Below are 16,448 nucleotides of genomic sequence, written 5' to 3'. Positions count from 1 at the left end.
TGCCCACTCGCTACAGACATCAGAACATCAAGTCAATAAACAGATGCAGACGGGACAGAAAGAAACGGAAAAAAAAATAAAAACAGCCAGCAGCGATGAGAAGCCGAGCTCTGATTGGTTCAGTGAGATTGTCAGTGAGAGCCAATCATTGTGATTGGATGTGAAATATTTGGTTACCACTTAAAATGAGAAGGTTTCTCCTGACCTAGCACACATTTAACAAACATGTTTAGTAGATAGAACTGATTGGATGATGTAACACCAACTCTGGCCACTGATTGGCCGGTACCTCCTAGGTCCAGGTGGTTTGGCCTCCTCTTTCTCCTCAGGCTTCTTGGTGGCGGTGACCTTCTCTGCGCTGTCCAGGAGTGCGCTCAGTGCCACCCGGCGGAACGCATTCCCATGGGCCTCCTTGATGAACTGCACCAGCTGGCGGATATCGCAGTACAGACCCTGGGGAGTAAGAGGGTGAGTTAAAGACATAAAAGGGTGGCAAACACTTAAGGCCAGAATTAGTCAAAGATAGAACAGGATGGTAAATGCATGAGGGCCAGAGTGAGTCAAAGACAGAAGAGGGTCAAAGAAGGAAATGCAGAAGGAGGAGCTGGCATTAGCCTGACATCACCAGACAGATTAAATCTGTGCTTCCACTTTGGTGATTGGGCTGCCTGACTCTGCCATGATGAGACTTGTCTTTAAAAGTCTTGTCGTCTCCCATCAATGAACAAATGTCACGCAAATCCCGAGGCTTTCCAGGCTGTGTGACCATTCCAGGCACCTCTGAGCTCTTGCAGGAGAAAGCTATGTAGATTTACCCATGATGCATGAGTTGGGAGGAATGGTGGTAAAGATTTCAGTCTGCGTTCAGATTGTTTTTTGATGACAAATGAAGTAAGATGTTGATGCAGGATCATGTCTAAAGTTAAGGCTATCATGAACAACATCAGCCACCCCCTGCACACCACCTTCTCCCAGCAGAGAAGCACCTTCAGCGACAGACTGCTGTCACACAGCACCTCCACAGAGAGGCTGAGGTCCTCCTTCATGCCCTGTGCCATCAGGGGGTACAATGACTCTGTCAGGAGGAGCTGGGGGGGAGGTCAGCATGCGGTTGAATGGATTTAATTTTATACTGTTTATATTTTAGTTATAGTTTAGTATATAAGTCCTGTTAATGCTGCATGTCTCTGTTAGTGTAGTGTATGTCTTGTGGTATGTCCTGTGATGTCAGTTTCTTTTTCTGATGGTTTTTTTCCAGTATTTATTCACTATGTAATGCCTGAGCAGTGGATATATACAATTTCCTCCGGGATTATTAAAGTATCTATCTATCTATCTATGCAGCCTGTGTCGCATCTGATTGGTCCTCCCTGACGGGGCGTTAACTGAAGTGATGGTTCATGAAGTTCAGGGAAAATTATGATAATATTATTATTATATTATTATAAATAATAATAATAATAATAACAATAATAATAATAATAATAATAATAATAAATTATTATTATATAATTATTATTATATTAATAATAATAATAATAACAACATCCTGAAAAAGACAGATGAGCGTCCAAGATAGAACAGGAGCTGATGTGTAAATGGACGGACAGGTGGGGGGAGAACAATGTCAACGCAGACAGTGTGGGGCTGATGACAGGGTAGGGCCCCCACTCACCAGGTTCTCGGGGCTGTGCAGTTCATGCGTGGTAGAGGCGCAGCGGGTGATCAGGGACTTGAACATACATCCCACCACCACCGCCTCCATATTCTGCGCCACGGACTTGTTGTCCCCCGTGGTGAAGTTGTTCCCAAAACCCGCCTTGTCTGGAAACAACAGGGAGGCAGGAGAGACAATGGATCACACAGGGGGTGGGTAAGTCAGCGGGGGTGTGTGGTTGGGTGGGGGGAAGAACATTATTGACAGCTGACCAGGTTGAGTATAGAAACATTGAGCCCATACAACAGGGAGGCGAGAAGGGGGGGGGGGGCAAGGAAAAGGGTCCATAAAGCATATGGGAGGGGGGGGAGCAAAAAAAGGATTCTGAGTAGGGAGTAAGGAATACATGCAAGTGACGAAGGCCTGCTATAAAGACACAGTAAGGGGCTTCTTGGTCCAGTTTAGATTCATTAGGTGTGAAAATACCAGATTTATGCTCAATTTAGGAACTGCAGGCGAGTTTTGTCACTTTTCGGAGAGAGTAGGGGTGCAGCAATGGAAGCGGTGCCTAGGGAAGGGTCTAATTGAGCTGATATTCATTGACTGGTATTGATTATTGATCATGTGTATCTACCGATGTTTCTTTTTTTCGCCCTCCTGGACCTCTCACCTGCACTGCCGTACTCTGCAAGAGAAAAGAGGCGGGGCACAGGTTGAGCGACATCAGGCCAGCACAGACATGTACGTGGTGTCAGAAAGGAAGTGGCACCCCACCTCCAGAAGGAGGTGAATTCAAAGACGCACATACACACACACACACACACACACACAGATTGCCACGTGCAAAATTAACACACACACACGCTCACAAAACAAACAAGGTGCCCTGTTCACTTTCAGCTATAAAGCACTCATCGCTTCAGTAACTTGCCAAACGTGTAAAATTGGAGTTAGCGTGTAACAAAAACACGTGGAATTTCAGTGCAAAAACTGAATTGGCATGTAGAATGTGTCTCAATGCTCAGCGGTGAAGCCACTGATTGAGCAGAGGTGTAATGGCAAAGCTTTGGATTGGCAAGTGTACAGAATGGATGAGTGAGTCGGGAAGGTAGGAGTCAGCTCATGGAGGTGGATGAAGAAAAAGAGGGAAGATGGAAGAGAAGGAGGAGGAGGAGGGCGCCAAAAAGGGACGCAGACAAGCGGAGACGAGTGGAGGAGGGGGAGGGGAGGGACAGATATATCAATAGAGATAGCGCTGGAATGCCAGGTCAGTGTGGGGTGAGACAGCAGAGTGCAATTCAGCTTTATCAACCTCAGCGGGTGATTAGTGAATTTCAAAGTGTTGGTTTGGTGCTACTGGAGTCAGGTAGCATGAGGTTCTACCTTTGGTTCTAGGGTCAAAGGTGACAGGTGTTCCTTTGGACAAACGTTCACGGCTTTGGTTTTTGCAGCTTGTTTGTTTCATGCTTTGTTTCAAACGTTTGTTTGCGCTATAGTTGGTTTTATACTGCTGGTCAACAAACACAGGAATGCATTTCTAACATGGACTTTTGGGCCCTAAACGCACAAATGAAAGTGGTGTGAATTTTAGAAGCTCTGCAGGTATTTGATAGTGACGGATGTATCATAATATATGGCTAAACGTTAGCACGCTAACACACTAATCTAAAATGCTAACATTACACATGTTAAACACTGCAACAGGACGTAAACGTGCCGATGTTTGAGCACTTTTTCCTATTTAAACTACCTTTTTGCAGAATAATCCTGGGTTTTTTTAGCAGTGGAAAACACATTGAGTCTCTGACGGCCCTGTTTCTGCTCTTCCCATCAGTGCTTCTTTATATTTTTTGTGCGTCAGCATCGCCATCCGGTCCAGCCCATCCGCACAGCGTTACTTACTGTCGGTGATGGGCTCCATGCAGAAGCCCAGCAGTGCATGCAGGAAGTCCACAATGTTATTGAGAGAGTCTTTGTTGACGTACTCGCGCATCGTCTGTCGAAACTGAACCTTGTCCAGCTTGTAAAGGCTGGTCAGGCAGTTCTGGGCCTGAAGGGAAAACGAGAGAGCATTTCAATTTTAAAAACACGCCATGCATCTTGAAATATCACTTGAATTGATGTTATGAAAGCTGTTCTGTTGTTTTCACAAAGAAAGACAGCTTCTTTGAGGGATTTGCTATTTTTAAATCGCCTTTCATTCATTCCCAGGAAGCCGTTTACCTCACCGGTGAGGATAAAGATCCACAGGAGCAGAACCAAGAAGAGGTTCAGCAGAAAAAAGCCTGACCTGCATCCTGAGGCGGTCTCCAGATAATCCACGGTGTCCCTCGCCACAGCCATAGGCACAGCCCAGCGACTTCACTATCTTTATCAGCATGGTCAGAGCCAGGCGGTGGGTGCTGAAGCCGGTGGCATCTTCCTGCAAGCGTCAACATGAAGGAGGTTCTTAAGGTACACCCCCAATGACGTCACAAGCATGACTTGCAGTCAGAACGCACCTTTTTATCATTATCCTTATTATTCTTGACGTCATCTCTGCTCCCTTGCCCACTCCCTCCACCGCTGCCACCTCCTCCTCCGCCACCACTGCCTCCATCTCCCCCTCCACCTGCCCCAGGGACGGCCCCTCCACACTGGGCGCCCCCGCAGAGGCCTTGGCCTGCTGCATCTTTAGCCCGTGCCTCCTGGTTTTCCTTGTTATCACACTTGGACAGCTTCTTTCCCATGCCGGGCACCACGCCCAGCTGCAGCAGGCAGTCGATGATGTTCAGCGCCACGTCACAGATTCTGGAGCTGATGTCATGGCTGAGGACAGCATAGAGAGCCCGCAAGATGGCCTGAAATACAAAAGGGGACCCCAAAGAAAAGCTTGAACTACCAAACAGACAAATATCAAAGAGCAAAGAAGGAGAAAGCTCACTAGAAACCAGCAAAAATTTGGCATGTCTGCAAACTGCAGGACCGTGACCAAAAAAGCGAAACACTGTTTTCATTTTCACTTACAGTGAGGTCCAGCATTCCGTTCTTCAGCACAAAGTTATTGGTCCCCTCGATGTTGTCCCCTTCTTCCAGGAAGGAGTAGTTGATGCAGGAGTCGGTGAAGCTTCGCGGTAAGTTGGCACAGGCCAGCGGCTCCACGGGGATCTCCGGGACGGCCACCGGGTTGCAGAGCTTCTTCATGTGCTCGGTGAAGAAGTCAGCGTAGCCCACATTGAAGGACGCCACCGTGGTGTTGAATGCCGCCATGGTGATGGTGGAGATCTGAGACCGAACTGAGTGGATGATTTTTTTATTTTTAAATTTGGTTTCTTTTTCGCGGTCATGTTATTACAACAGACTTGACCTTCATCACATTTGTGAAATCAACAACATCCGAAAAAAGAAACAAAGGGCTGACGGGTAGAAGCCATTAGGCTTGCGAAATTCACCTCTCTCATTACAATATGCTGTCAACCAAATTCATACATTAAATTTAACATTTAGATTATTTTGGCACAATTGAAGGTATTGTGATGACAGGAGGAAGCTTTTCTAATATGGTTTCATGCTAGAATCGACTCTGTCCTGTTATTTATCTCCTGCTCTCATTTAGTCGTTTATGACGCAGCGTGGAGCCGAGTGTCAAGCCAGCGCAGTTATTTCTATGTAAATTAGCACTGTCACAGGAACATCACCGTTACATAACCCTGTCCTATTTCTACTCTGCTCCGCACGCCACAGACGTCGGTAGCGCCTGGCATTTGTGGTGGCTGATGGGTAAGAATACCATTATCCTTTAATAAAAGCTGCATGCTTGATCTGACTTTTAGAATCTCGTTGCCTCTTTCTGTCACATTTAACTCACTTTCAGATTCTAGGACTGATCTTTACTTTTTCCAGGCCCCGCCCCAGGCCCCGCCCCAGGCCTCACCCTCTTTGACGGTGTTTTCGCTGTGGCTGTTGGAGTGGTCCGGCATGTCTCTGAGCAGGGAGTGGTGGGAGTGGGAGTGTTTGGCGCTCAGGCTGTCGGCGTCGGCGGCCGTGTCGGTGCTGCCCCTCCGGGTGAATTTACCTTTGATAGAATGAATGAATATAAAATGTCTGTCGTGTGCAAACTACACCCGCAAGTCCACAACCTGTCACTGACCCATAATGGTGGCCTGCCAACCCCCACGGTCCAGTGGCCGCCGATCGTCACCAAGGCCTGAGAAGCTTCCAAAGGAGAAGGTGCTGCGGGTGGGGGACACGTCCAGGTGGTCCTCGTGGAGAAGGAAGGGAACCCCCATGCGACGCTGACGCTTCTTCCCTGTGTGATGGAAGGGGATGGAACCCTTCCTCTCCCGGTCCTCCCGTCGGTTCTTAAACTGATGGAGAAAGCAGAAATATTCTAAACGCTCTGTGGATGAGTCAACATGTGGGACCAGTTAGAAAGAATCCGGCTTGAATCAATCAACCAATCAGTTTTTATTAGTAAAGTGCATCAACAGATATGTCGAAGCACTTTAACAGAGGGAAAGAAACCCAACAGAACCCTCCAGAACAAGAATAAGACAGCAGTGGGGAAAAACTCCCTCATTGAGGAAGAAGACGGAGAGAATCAATGTCTTAGGGTTAAGGTTAAGGGTTTTGATCCCGGTGCTGAAGAAGGGGGGATGTCAGGCTGTGTTCACCGACTCCTGGGTTGTTGTCTCTATACTTGTTCACCTAGTTGGTTCTTTCACAAACACTATATGAACGTGGCTCTCACCTTCTTGAAGATGCTCATGCCCAGGTCGGAGGCGAGGTCAGGGACTGCCTGCCGACGGAGGTTGGTCAGAGAAACCTTGGCGAAGGTCTCGGTGCTGAGAGACTTCTCTTCTTCGTTGCATTTGAGACTCATATCCTGCAAGACGCAGCAGAGGGTTAGAAAGGGGCAGAGCAGGGCGTAACATGGATATTTGCTTCTCCTCTTTCCAGGCGTCACCTGAGTCTTGTGGGTGTTGACTAGTGAAGGCGTGGCAGCCACCATGGAGCTGCTACGAGGTCGCGGTAAAGACATCACCAGCGGGTCTGGGGGGCGTTCGGGTCTCTCCTCCAGGATCTGCCTGAGGCGCTGCAGGTAGTACATTAAGGCCCAGTGTACGCCCTCCTCCGTCCAGTGTGGCTGCAGCAAGCAGCGCAGCACCGCCACGTCAAAGTAAGTTGCGTAGCGTGCTCGTTGTGCCAAGGACGTGGGCAGACCGGCGGGGGCCGACACCCTGGATGGAGAGGAGTGATGCACAAGGAAATGAACGAAGGTGCCATTTCCTCTGAGCTGAGGTCGCTTCTGTCTTCATTTCTTATTTGAGCCCTCTCTGATTAACTAACCCCCCCCCCCCCCACAGCCATCGACCTACGTCGCAGCCTTTGTGGCAGCATAAGCCTGTCATCAACTCCCATCCTGCACCTCATTAATGATGCATCAGAAGATGGAGCGGAGACGAGAGCAGAACTTCTTCCTACATCACTGGAAGCGAGGGGAACGCGAGCCTACGTGAGTCCACTATAAATAAGCTGGAATGAAGGTCAGTGGATGGCGAGCTACAGAATGTACAGCGCCTCACTTGCTCACTGGGGGGGAAGCGTAATGATGTGTGAGCGGCGAGGGGAGAGGGAGGCGTCTGATCTGTGCCGCAGGAAGAAGAAGGTCCACATCTCCAGGAATCACTCACAGCCGACAGCTCAGGGCGCTGCTGCATCACGCATCGCCGTCTTGCCTGCTGCTGTTGTCAGGTTGCCATGGAGACCTGATGACGAAAGCCAGGCCGAGAGGGATGCAGCAGCCCGGCGTTTCTATGGAAACTGCCTCAGCATCAGCTTGCGAATGATGATTAAGCTGCATTAATCACAGGATCTGATGGCGGATGTGATTTGGTCTGAGTAGCGCAGCACTGGGGGGTGAGAATAAGAGGGTGAGATGCAACCCCTCCCCGACGAGGCGCTGATCCTGTTTGCATCCAGACTCCAGCCGCCGACGCTTAGAGTGATTAAAGCAGAACTGTGATGAATACGTCACCATGTGACTGCTCATTAACCCCTTGGTGCTTAACCTGTGAACACATAACGAGCCTGGGGGGAGGGGGGATTTGGCCTTATTTTTTAATTGGCATTCAGTTGCTGGATGTGGAGGTGGGGGGAGTCACGTCAGCATCAGGACGACCTGTTCTTCAGAAGGAGCTGAAATGAGTAACATATTGCTTCTCCCACATCGCCGCCACTCTTCCAGGTTCCTGATTGGCCGATTTGGGACAATGACAGTGCGGCAAGAATGATCTTAGCAGCAAACGCCCACATGGGTCGTGCAGAAAGCAAATGATTCCACAAGAATATGCGGGAGCTCATAGCAGAGCATCACATGGAGCAGGCTGGGATATCCTGCAGGCCTTGAAGGCAGCGATCACATGACGTCACACCCGTTTCTCTTGTTCACCAAAACTCCTGTGGGTAACGCCCAATCCACTTTTTGCTGCAGGGCCACAGATTGAGCCTTCGACAGGCCAAACCCAGCCAGGCGAGTCATGCCGGGGCTGGGGGCCGCTGCCAGCGACTGACATTACTTCAGCATAATTAGCCTGGATTAGCAAACACGTGTCAGATGGGTCCAAGAACAGTGTGTGTGTGTGTGTGTGTGTGTTTGTGTGTGTGTGTGTGTAAACCGATCAGTGCTGCTCACTTTTTCTTGGACAGCCCTTTGACCGGTGGGGGTTGCTGCGAGGGGCCACCTTTCTCCACGGAGTTGCCACGACGACAGCTCCGCTCTCCGGCAGTAGGTGAGGAGGAATCCGATTGGGCCGCTTCACACACCACCTGGAAGCCCTGCGTGGTGGGGGTGGGGGTGGGGCAGATACCGGAGATAAACAGGCAGGAAGCTGGTTTCTGATAATTAATGGCTCTGCCTTTAGAGAGAGGTTTGAGTCATGACTCCCCTGCTAACCATGCTAATGCTCCCACATGGCTAGTACTAATGAGATGAGCAGACAGGGTAAAGGGGGGGGGGGCCGCCTGTTGCCTGAACACGTTCAATCAACAAGGGAGGCAAAGTCAGAGCTAAAATCGGTGTCTCACCGTGGGCGCCGGGTTACCGGATCCACAGGGGCTGCACTGGTTGTTGCTCGGGGAGTTCCTCTTTGCTGTTGGGACACGCAGAGCAGATTACACGTCTGAATAGTGACGCCACGGTCACCAGAGGTCCTATGTCAGCTGTGACCCCCCCCCCCCCATCCCACCTGTCACGATGTTCCTGACGGGCTTGATGAGCGCGGTGAAGGCAGAGATGTCGGGCTGACGGTGCTCCCACATCGGCTGCCAAATCGCCAAACCGCTGGCCAATCGGAAGGTCAGATCCGACTCCTGCAAAATCACGCAGAATCTCGTTAATAAGGAACAAGTGAGGAAAAGTTGGCACCACTTTATCAACCGCCCCATCCTAGACGCATTCCCACGTGTGTCGTAAACCAACCCGGAGTGTGTTTGCGCACACGGATCAATAATCATGGGACCGCCCAGAGAATGTGTGGTTGAGGGTTTGACTTTGGCCCAGAGCGATCCTTCACAATCGCCACGCAAACGCACAACTGCTCAAAACGAGTCTGTGATGCACGAGGCTGCAGGTCCGTAAGGTTCTGACCTTTATCCGATGGATCAGCGGCGCAAACAGGAACACGAACAGCTCCACGGTGGCCATGCTCTTGTGGAACAGCTTGGTCCGTGTGTGCTCATCCTCCTCCAGGAGGGAGCCGCTGTGCCGGGATCCCGACCCGCCGAGGGCCGAGCCGGAGCAGGATCCGGGGGCCCCCGGGGACGAGCCCTGGTTCCCCACTGGCTGGAGGAAGGCGCTGCTGCTGCTACCCGCCGACCAGCCGTGGCCCAGGCTGGGCTCGTGGTTACACTCCTGGGCAGCCTCCAAGAGCATCCAGTGGAGCGTGTGGAGAAGCTTGGTCTCGGCCACGCCCAGCTTGTCCTGGTGGCCTGTCAAAAGGTCAGAGGTTACACTTTGAAAGTCCTTCTGAGGACAGCAGGATGTTTCTTGTGGCTCTTACCCAGCTTGTTCCTGTTGGACAGCAGGATGGAGGTGCAGTGGAGCACATGAGGCAGCGCCGCCTGGACCAGCTCCCAGCGGGAGATACTCTGGATGGCCTCTGACAGGGATGGCGACAAGCCGTGGAGCTTGTTCTCCACCAGCACCCGCTCAAAGGACTGGGGAGGGAGCCAAAGAGGACAAAACAGACGTCAGAAGGGGACTACTGCCTCCCTCCTCCGCCATCTAAAGATCCCACTCTGCTCAGGCGCAGCCTGCGAGCGAGACAGGGGGAGCTCTGTTTGGACCCTGCAGGGACCTGGAAATAAATCATTACGGATTGGAGCTTCCAAAGCTCTGGCTCCTGGAGAGCAGGAGGACGCAAGGTGCAAAACTCATTTACTAATGCAAAAACAGGAGCCCAGTAGATTTGCAGGTGAATTAAGGTAAAAACAGATTACAGTGGAGGGATTTACTCCCACCGCTCTGAATGAACTTACCACACAAGATGCTTCATACTGCTTTCCCAACTTTGGACGCAGGAATGCACTGGAAAAAAGGGAGAAAATAGTCATTTAAAGGTTGAAATATTCAAAATTTCCATTGTGAAATAAAGGGGTTTTTCTCCGGACCCGTATGGTTTCGCTGCTGCCGCAAATTCACTTTACAGGTGTGATATCACGGAATCTGCATCCGTTCTCAAACCTATTACATTTCCCCGTGAGACGGAAAACTCACAACGCTGCCACATTTACTGGTCGAATTTCAAGGTTTTACAGATTGGGCATAAAAAGAAAAAAACGCGTGTCCCTTTTCCGCGCGGCGCGGCGCGGCACGGAACGCGCGGTACTGCGCGGCGCGGAAGAAGAAGCGGAGCGGCTGCCGTGTCCATCCTTCTCGTCTTCCATGTCGAACACCTGTTATCCATCCACACCAACCTGGTCTGCCTCCATAGGAAGGTCTGGATGGGGAACGGTATGCCTTTCCCGCACTCCGGCTCGTTCTCGTCCAGGCTTTTCCTCTTCACCATCCTGCCGCTCCTGCGTGACGCGCCGGGACGCGCTGCGGCCGCTGGATCTTCCAGGTGACCAGCGAGCTCCTCTTATGACATGATTAGGTTCATCCTGCATAAAATGGCTGCAAGTGTCGGTCAGCGATAGAGGGGGGGGGTGGATGGAGGGAGGGATCCGGGGTGGTGGGAGGCAGGGAGGAGAAGGAGGGAGCGCTGATTCCAGCGCCTCCCTCACCTCCTAATTTATCTGTTTAAAGACGCAGCGTCTGCGTCCTTCCAGGATGGCGCAGTCGTCATGAATAGAACGCTGAATGCGGGAAAAAGACGCGCCGGTTTTCATCCTTAATGTGAATATCAACAGGTTGTTAAATCAGCAATAAAAACAGTCTGACACTTCCGGTGTTCTTCAGTGAAACACGTCATGTTCTCCGTCAGGATCCTTATTGCCAATAAGAATCCGGGACGTTCTCATCAGTCACATGACAGGTAATAAAGGTGATTTCCTCCTGAGGGCGAGGATCGTGTGCTTCCTCCTCTGCACACCTGTAATGCGTTCCAAAATAAAAGCAGCGTTTGAGACGTGTGATGGTGATGAAGAAAACGAGACTCCATTGGCTTTTTTGTCATTTTTCTTTATTTTCTCACCCTGTAGGAGCCGTTTGTCATCAGAACATGTCAAACACAGGACAGGTGCGCACGCATCTACACGGGCAGTTAAATACACCTACACAGGCAAAGGGGGGAGGGGGGGCAACAGTCTAGGGAGCACAGAGGAACACTGGGGAGGAGGGGGGGGGATAACAGACATCACGGAGGGGGGAGGAGTTTCACAATGCAGAGCAGAGACTATTCTAGAAGGCTTCTGTTTCAGGATGGAGCTGCTCTCTCACTGGAATGACGTCACACACAGGAATGCATCATGTGACCCCCGCTTCTCTTGAAGAGGAAGGTCAAAGGACAGTGACATTTACTCTCACAGCGGTGCACAGGCTGTTTGTTTGTTTGTTTGTTTGTTTGTTTGTTTGCCATGCCAGCATCACAGAATTGCAGCCTAATAAAAATCACAAAGCTAAAGTCAAACCAAACAAAGAACTGCAAATAAAAACCCAAAAGATCTCTATTGGAAATCTATTGGAAAGCTAACACTTGAGCGCTGGAGCTGTGATGGTCATCCAGCGCCGCCAACGGGAACGCACGAAACCGCCACGACTTCAACTGGTGACATTTATGAAAAAGAAAATGCCGTAAGAGAATATTTCCAAGAATCATTACATATTAGGAAATTATAAAACCCAACCACCCAACAGAAAAAAAAAAAGTCACATTTCAGACATCAGCCATTCTCTCAGGTACAGTTGTATATTTAAAGACTAGCCTCTAGTATCTTTCAGTGCTGTATACACTTGGAACGGAGGTTACGACTTCCGCCTGGATCCCCATCAAAGTTGGAACGCGACGCTTTCCGAGACTAAAAATTGTTGTCCAATCATAAAAACTTCTGCTCCAGTCTTAGCATTCGGGACGTCTAGAACGAGAACAGAAAAGTCCATTCCAGGGAGGATGATGGGAAACGAGTGGTGATGTCAGTCTTGTGCAGGTTGGATTGGCAGCCAATCAGCTACAGCTGTAGAGCCGGTGGGGGTGGTGTTGCCACAGGAGACTTGGGAGAACGCCGGATGAATGAGTGAGATTGATGGGAGAGGAGTGGTGGTTGATTGATTGATTTTTTTTGTACTATGGAAACGGAGGCAGCCTCCTCATAACCCCTGCTTGGCCAGGGCGGCGGTGACGTCCTGGGCCAGCGTGGAGAGCTGAGGCGACTCCAGAAGGTTGATGCTACCGGCAGAAGACAGGTGAGGGGAGGTCCCTCCCACCTCCACCCCAGGGGAGTGGGTGACCACGATTTCTGCGCCGTGATCCACCCGAGCTTTGGCCGATTCCCGGAACGTGAGCTTGTGGCTCTCAATCTGACGAGAGAGGTAGAGAAAGCGTGAGAAGGGACGGAGAGAGGGAGAGAGTTTCAATCCGGATCAGTATCTTCATATAAGAGAAATGGTGCGGCTCTTCTTACCATGACGTTCCCTCCTCCTGGGGTGTGGCTGGTGTTGGACAGGGAGCCGACTTTGGCGTAGGCCTTGTCTTTAAAGTCTACCTTCGTGTTCTCAATTCGCACATAGCCTCCACCTAGGGAAAGGACGGCAAAGAAGGAGAAGGAAGGCGTGAAACCCACAGGGCAGTGCTCGCCTGCGGGGCAGCGCCTGCCCTGAAGGACACGCTCGGAGCACAAAGCAGCTTTCTCGGTGTTTGGTGTGTGAACATATAACATACAACTTTAATAGTTGTATTGGTGACATTCTTCAATCGAGTTTTATAAAATAACTCTTGAAATGTGCAAAATGAGGGAATCAGGACAAGGTGGTTTCGATAAAAATCGGGCTTTTGCCCTTTGGGGGTAAAATAGTGACTAAATAGCACCTGGTTTGTGGTGGATGTTGGACATGGAGCCACATTTGGAGGTGATGTGACTCACGTCGACCTTCTTGGTCTGGATCTGGATCTATGAGCAGCAGGAAGCAGACACTGTGTTGAAGGGAACAGCCGTAGAACATCCTGTTTGTGTGTCAGGGTCAGGGTTTTGGTCAGGGTTAGGGGTTAGCCAAAGCTGTTTAAATCAATCCACTGGACAATGTGTCCAGTGGATTGATTTAAGCAGTTTTGGATAACCATGACCTGGATAACTGAGAATCTACACAGAGGTCAGGTGTTAGGGTCAGGGTTACAGTCAGAGCTATGGTTAGGGTCAAAGTTAGGGTCAAGGTTAGGTCACTCACGTTTCCCCCGCCGGCCGAGTGCTGGATCTTATCCAGGGAGCCACATTTTGCCTGAATGTGACTGTAGTCCGTTTTGACACTGGGAATCATGACCTGAGAACGACAACCAAAAACACTTGAGGGCTTCTTAAGCCGGATGGAGAGAGGAGCTGACAGAGGCTGCCCTAAATGTGTCCTCATTTTAAATCCATGACCAGCAGAAGCTTTTATATCGATGAAGGGATAAAGGCATTTATTAGAGAGCTGAAGCTGCACTTTGAATGCTGTAATCCACAGACTCTTCTGTTCAAAACATCCTCTGGCAAAAAGAAAGAGGAGCTGATGATGACAATAATGATGAGTTGTACATCCATGGCTTTCTCTGGCCGTGTGTCCCCTTGTCCATTGATGCCACTGAACACAACAGAAGCCCAGTTTCTCCTACATGATTTGAACCTCAAGCAAACTGGAATGCGGTAAAAGCAAACTATACATCTGCCTTATTTAAATCAGGGTTGGTGCCCAGAGAGTTTATGTACTGCAAACAACCAGGAGGGGGCGCTGAGGAGTAACACTGACACGATTCCTGAGCCGCCCATCAGCTTGAACTGTTCGAGCACGATTGGAACGTCTGCAGCACTGATGGGTTTAGAAAACATAATTTTTTAAAACGAGACACATTTTATGGCTGAATAGATTTTATTTTAAATTGCAAGCGGTGACGAAGAGAGAAGGTGGTGCAGAGAAATGCTGACCTGGAATCCTCCTCCTCTCATGTATATGCATACTGAACTGTTGAATTTTATGACTTATCTTTATCATGTTCACCGGCACAGGTAAAAAGGCCAAATGTGCATCCCAGGTGCTCTGTGATTTTTGCCTGGGTGATGTGACTGGAATTTATATATTTGAGGAAAATGATGCAGGTGATGTATTTTCATTCCGTGTCTGTGCTTGCAGCATCTCAATAAGTAATTCCGACTGTAATTATTCATTCTCCGAGAGCAACTGACTCCGCAGGATGACTGCTGCTTGAACAAATGCTGTGAGGATCCAGGAAAGAAGAACTATTTTAAATAAAATGAAACCAGGGCGGTCTGTTTAGGATGGCTGTAGCCAGTTCGCATCCTTTTTTTTTTTAAGAGGATAAATTTGAGAGAGGTGGGGAGAAGGAAGACAAAGCGGATGTCAGGTGAGGGGGCCGTAGGCAGCGGATGATGAAGATGAGAGCAGACAGAAAGAGGAGGACAGGCAGTGATAGTCAAAATATAGAGGGAGTTCTGTGGGTATTCTATGTTTACAACTCACAGGGAAAAGATAGCTGCTGTTTAAACTTACATTTTAATAGAGACTTGTGTGGAATCGTTCTTATTATCTAGTGTGTTATTAGTATTTACTGTATATTCAACAGCTGCAGTCGACCGTAAATGAAAAACACACTGACTTAATTTTATTGAAAGGAGAAATTATTATCATCACATGTTCAAGGATGAAAGTTGGAGTCTTCTTTGATAGGTCATGAATAACAAGAGAAAAGAAAACCACTCATCCTTCAGCCTTTTCAGGCATTAGCACAAAAAGGTGCCCTTCACTGCCCCCATGTGGCAGGTTTAGGTAAACATATGGATGGTGAGCGAATTGAAGAACTTCATTACCCAGAAATCCTTCAGCTTACCGTGAGTCAAGTTTAACAAGTCATTCTCAACTGACTAACCCCCCACCAACACCTCCACACACACTCCCACACACACACACACACATTGGAGTTTGACGCTCTATGTGCCATTGATTCGGTTTCATTGGATTACCTGTCCACCTTTGGGCTGGTGCTTGAGGTTGGTGGTGGAGCCGATTTTAGACTTGACATTCTTCAGGTCAGGCAGCGGTTGGTTGAGAACCTTCAGCTGCCTCTGGGCAGAAGAAGGAGACTTGGGTGGTGTCCGGATCACCGCCACCTTCTTCTCCTGAAGGACGCTGAAGGACTTGGGTGTGTGGCTGCCAGGGGTACGAGATCCGGGGGTGCGGCAGGTGTAGCTGGGGGGTGTGCCGGGTGTGACGGCGGAGCCAGGTGTGGAGGCACCGCTACGGACGGATCGGGAACGAGCCGATTCTGTGCCTGAAGAGAAGAAGCGATGTCACTGGATTTACAATGAGGTTGAGGTGGAAACTTTTGAAAACCCACAGATGGGAAAAGAGACACAAAGAACACGTGAGTGGAGCGTCAGATCCGTCATCCGGTCGTCATGAACGGTTTCCACAAAACAAGCACGAATGTTTGACGAGGGAGGGAAAGCACACACGGGCAGATGAACTGATTTAATGTGAGGAGTCTGTTTCTTGGATACCGGTGCAGGACCAATGGGGACAGCGATAGAAGCAACATCCTGTTGTCATGGATCCCACCTGTGCCTCTGATAAAGCCTCTGCAGGTTTGACAAAGCAATTAAATAAGTGAAGTGCTCATTTCAAAGCCTGCAGACGCCCTTTAGAGTGATGTAAGACAAAGATGGACAAATAGGATATGTCAGGAACAAGGGTGTGGTACCAGGAGATATATGTGGTCTACCTGCCATGCCGGGGGTTCTCCCAGACCTGCTGTCAGCTCTGGACTGGAATGCTTGGGGGAAAGAGCAGGAAGGGAAAAGAAGTGGGGGGCAGGAGGTGCAAGGTGGGCGGAGTTAAAGTTGGCTGAGCGGCAGTGTTTTGATGCGAGGCTAACTAGCTATGGTGCATTTAGGTACTTACAGGTTGGCCTAGAGGGGGTTCCGCTGTCCTCTTGTTCGGCAGCAGGTATGTGGCGGGTCAGAGATTTGGCCGGCCTGGGGAGGGATGACCTCTTCTCAGGGCTGCGGTAAGCTCTCTCCTGAAGGGACACACAAACCGAGGAGTCAGTAAAAACAGGTGGAATCAGATGTCGACGAGTGCCTGCTGCCTACCAATCCCCTGTTTTTA

The 16,448-nt window shown here is 49.7% G+C and overlaps 2 protein-coding genes across 19 annotated transcripts in view; both read right to left on the bottom strand.

Moving 5' to 3' along the window:
• Positions 1-10,732, bottom strand: part of LOC137591418 (protein unc-80 homolog) — a 28,382-nt gene extending 17,650 nt beyond the window's left edge. The window contains exons 1-18 of the mRNA XM_068309394.1: positions 10,613-10,732; positions 10,175-10,223; positions 9,697-9,853; positions 9,285-9,625; positions 8,884-9,007; positions 8,723-8,787; positions 8,331-8,473; positions 6,603-6,876; positions 6,387-6,521; positions 5,787-6,003; positions 5,571-5,711; positions 4,664-4,932; positions 4,159-4,497; positions 3,948-4,079; positions 3,560-3,707; positions 2,292-2,342; positions 1,676-1,824; positions 290-453 (exon numbers count right to left, since the gene is read on the bottom strand). Of these exons, the coding sequence (XP_068165495.1) occupies positions 290-453; positions 1,676-1,824; positions 2,292-2,342; positions 3,560-3,707; positions 3,948-4,079; positions 4,159-4,497; positions 4,664-4,932; positions 5,571-5,711; positions 5,787-6,003; positions 6,387-6,521; positions 6,603-6,876; positions 8,331-8,473; positions 8,723-8,787; positions 8,884-9,007; positions 9,285-9,625; positions 9,697-9,853; positions 10,175-10,223; positions 10,613-10,704 (2,990 nt within the window). The 5' untranslated portion in view covers positions 10,705-10,732. The remainder of the gene's footprint in view (positions 1-289; positions 454-1,675; positions 1,825-2,291; positions 2,343-3,559; positions 3,708-3,947; positions 4,080-4,158; positions 4,498-4,663; positions 4,933-5,570; positions 5,712-5,786; positions 6,004-6,386; positions 6,522-6,602; positions 6,877-8,330; positions 8,474-8,722; positions 8,788-8,883; positions 9,008-9,284; positions 9,626-9,696; positions 9,854-10,174; positions 10,224-10,612) is intronic.
• Positions 10,733-11,326: 594 nt separating this feature from the next.
• Positions 11,327-16,448, bottom strand: part of LOC137591443 (microtubule-associated protein tau-like) — a 31,457-nt gene continuing 26,335 nt past the window's right edge. For 3 of the 18 annotated variants that reach the window (XM_068309427.1, XM_068309430.1, XM_068309428.1), the window contains 7 exons: positions 16,242-16,359; positions 16,063-16,113; positions 15,305-15,612; positions 13,518-13,610; positions 13,162-13,243; positions 12,758-12,870; positions 11,327-12,653 (listed from right to left, as the gene is read on the bottom strand). In XM_068309427.1, coding sequence (XP_068165528.1) covers positions 12,444-12,653; positions 12,758-12,870; positions 13,162-13,243; positions 13,518-13,610; positions 15,305-15,612; positions 16,063-16,113; positions 16,242-16,359 — 975 coding nt within the window. In that variant the 3' untranslated portion in view covers positions 11,327-12,443. Of the gene's footprint in view, positions 12,654-12,757; positions 12,871-13,161; positions 13,244-13,517; positions 13,611-15,304; positions 15,613-16,062; positions 16,114-16,241; positions 16,360-16,448 lie in introns of those variants that run through there. The other 15 variants (XM_068309434.1, XM_068309433.1, XM_068309435.1 and 12 more) reach the window with 9 other exon arrangements.

This window comes from Antennarius striatus, chromosome 24, assembly GCF_040054535.1.
Source record: "Antennarius striatus isolate MH-2024 chromosome 24, ASM4005453v1, whole genome shotgun sequence".
Classification (NCBI taxonomy): Eukaryota; Metazoa; Chordata; class Actinopteri; order Lophiiformes; family Antennariidae; genus Antennarius; species Antennarius striatus.
Note: the sequence above shows the minus strand (reverse complement) of the source record. Positions and strands in the feature narration are given on the sequence as shown.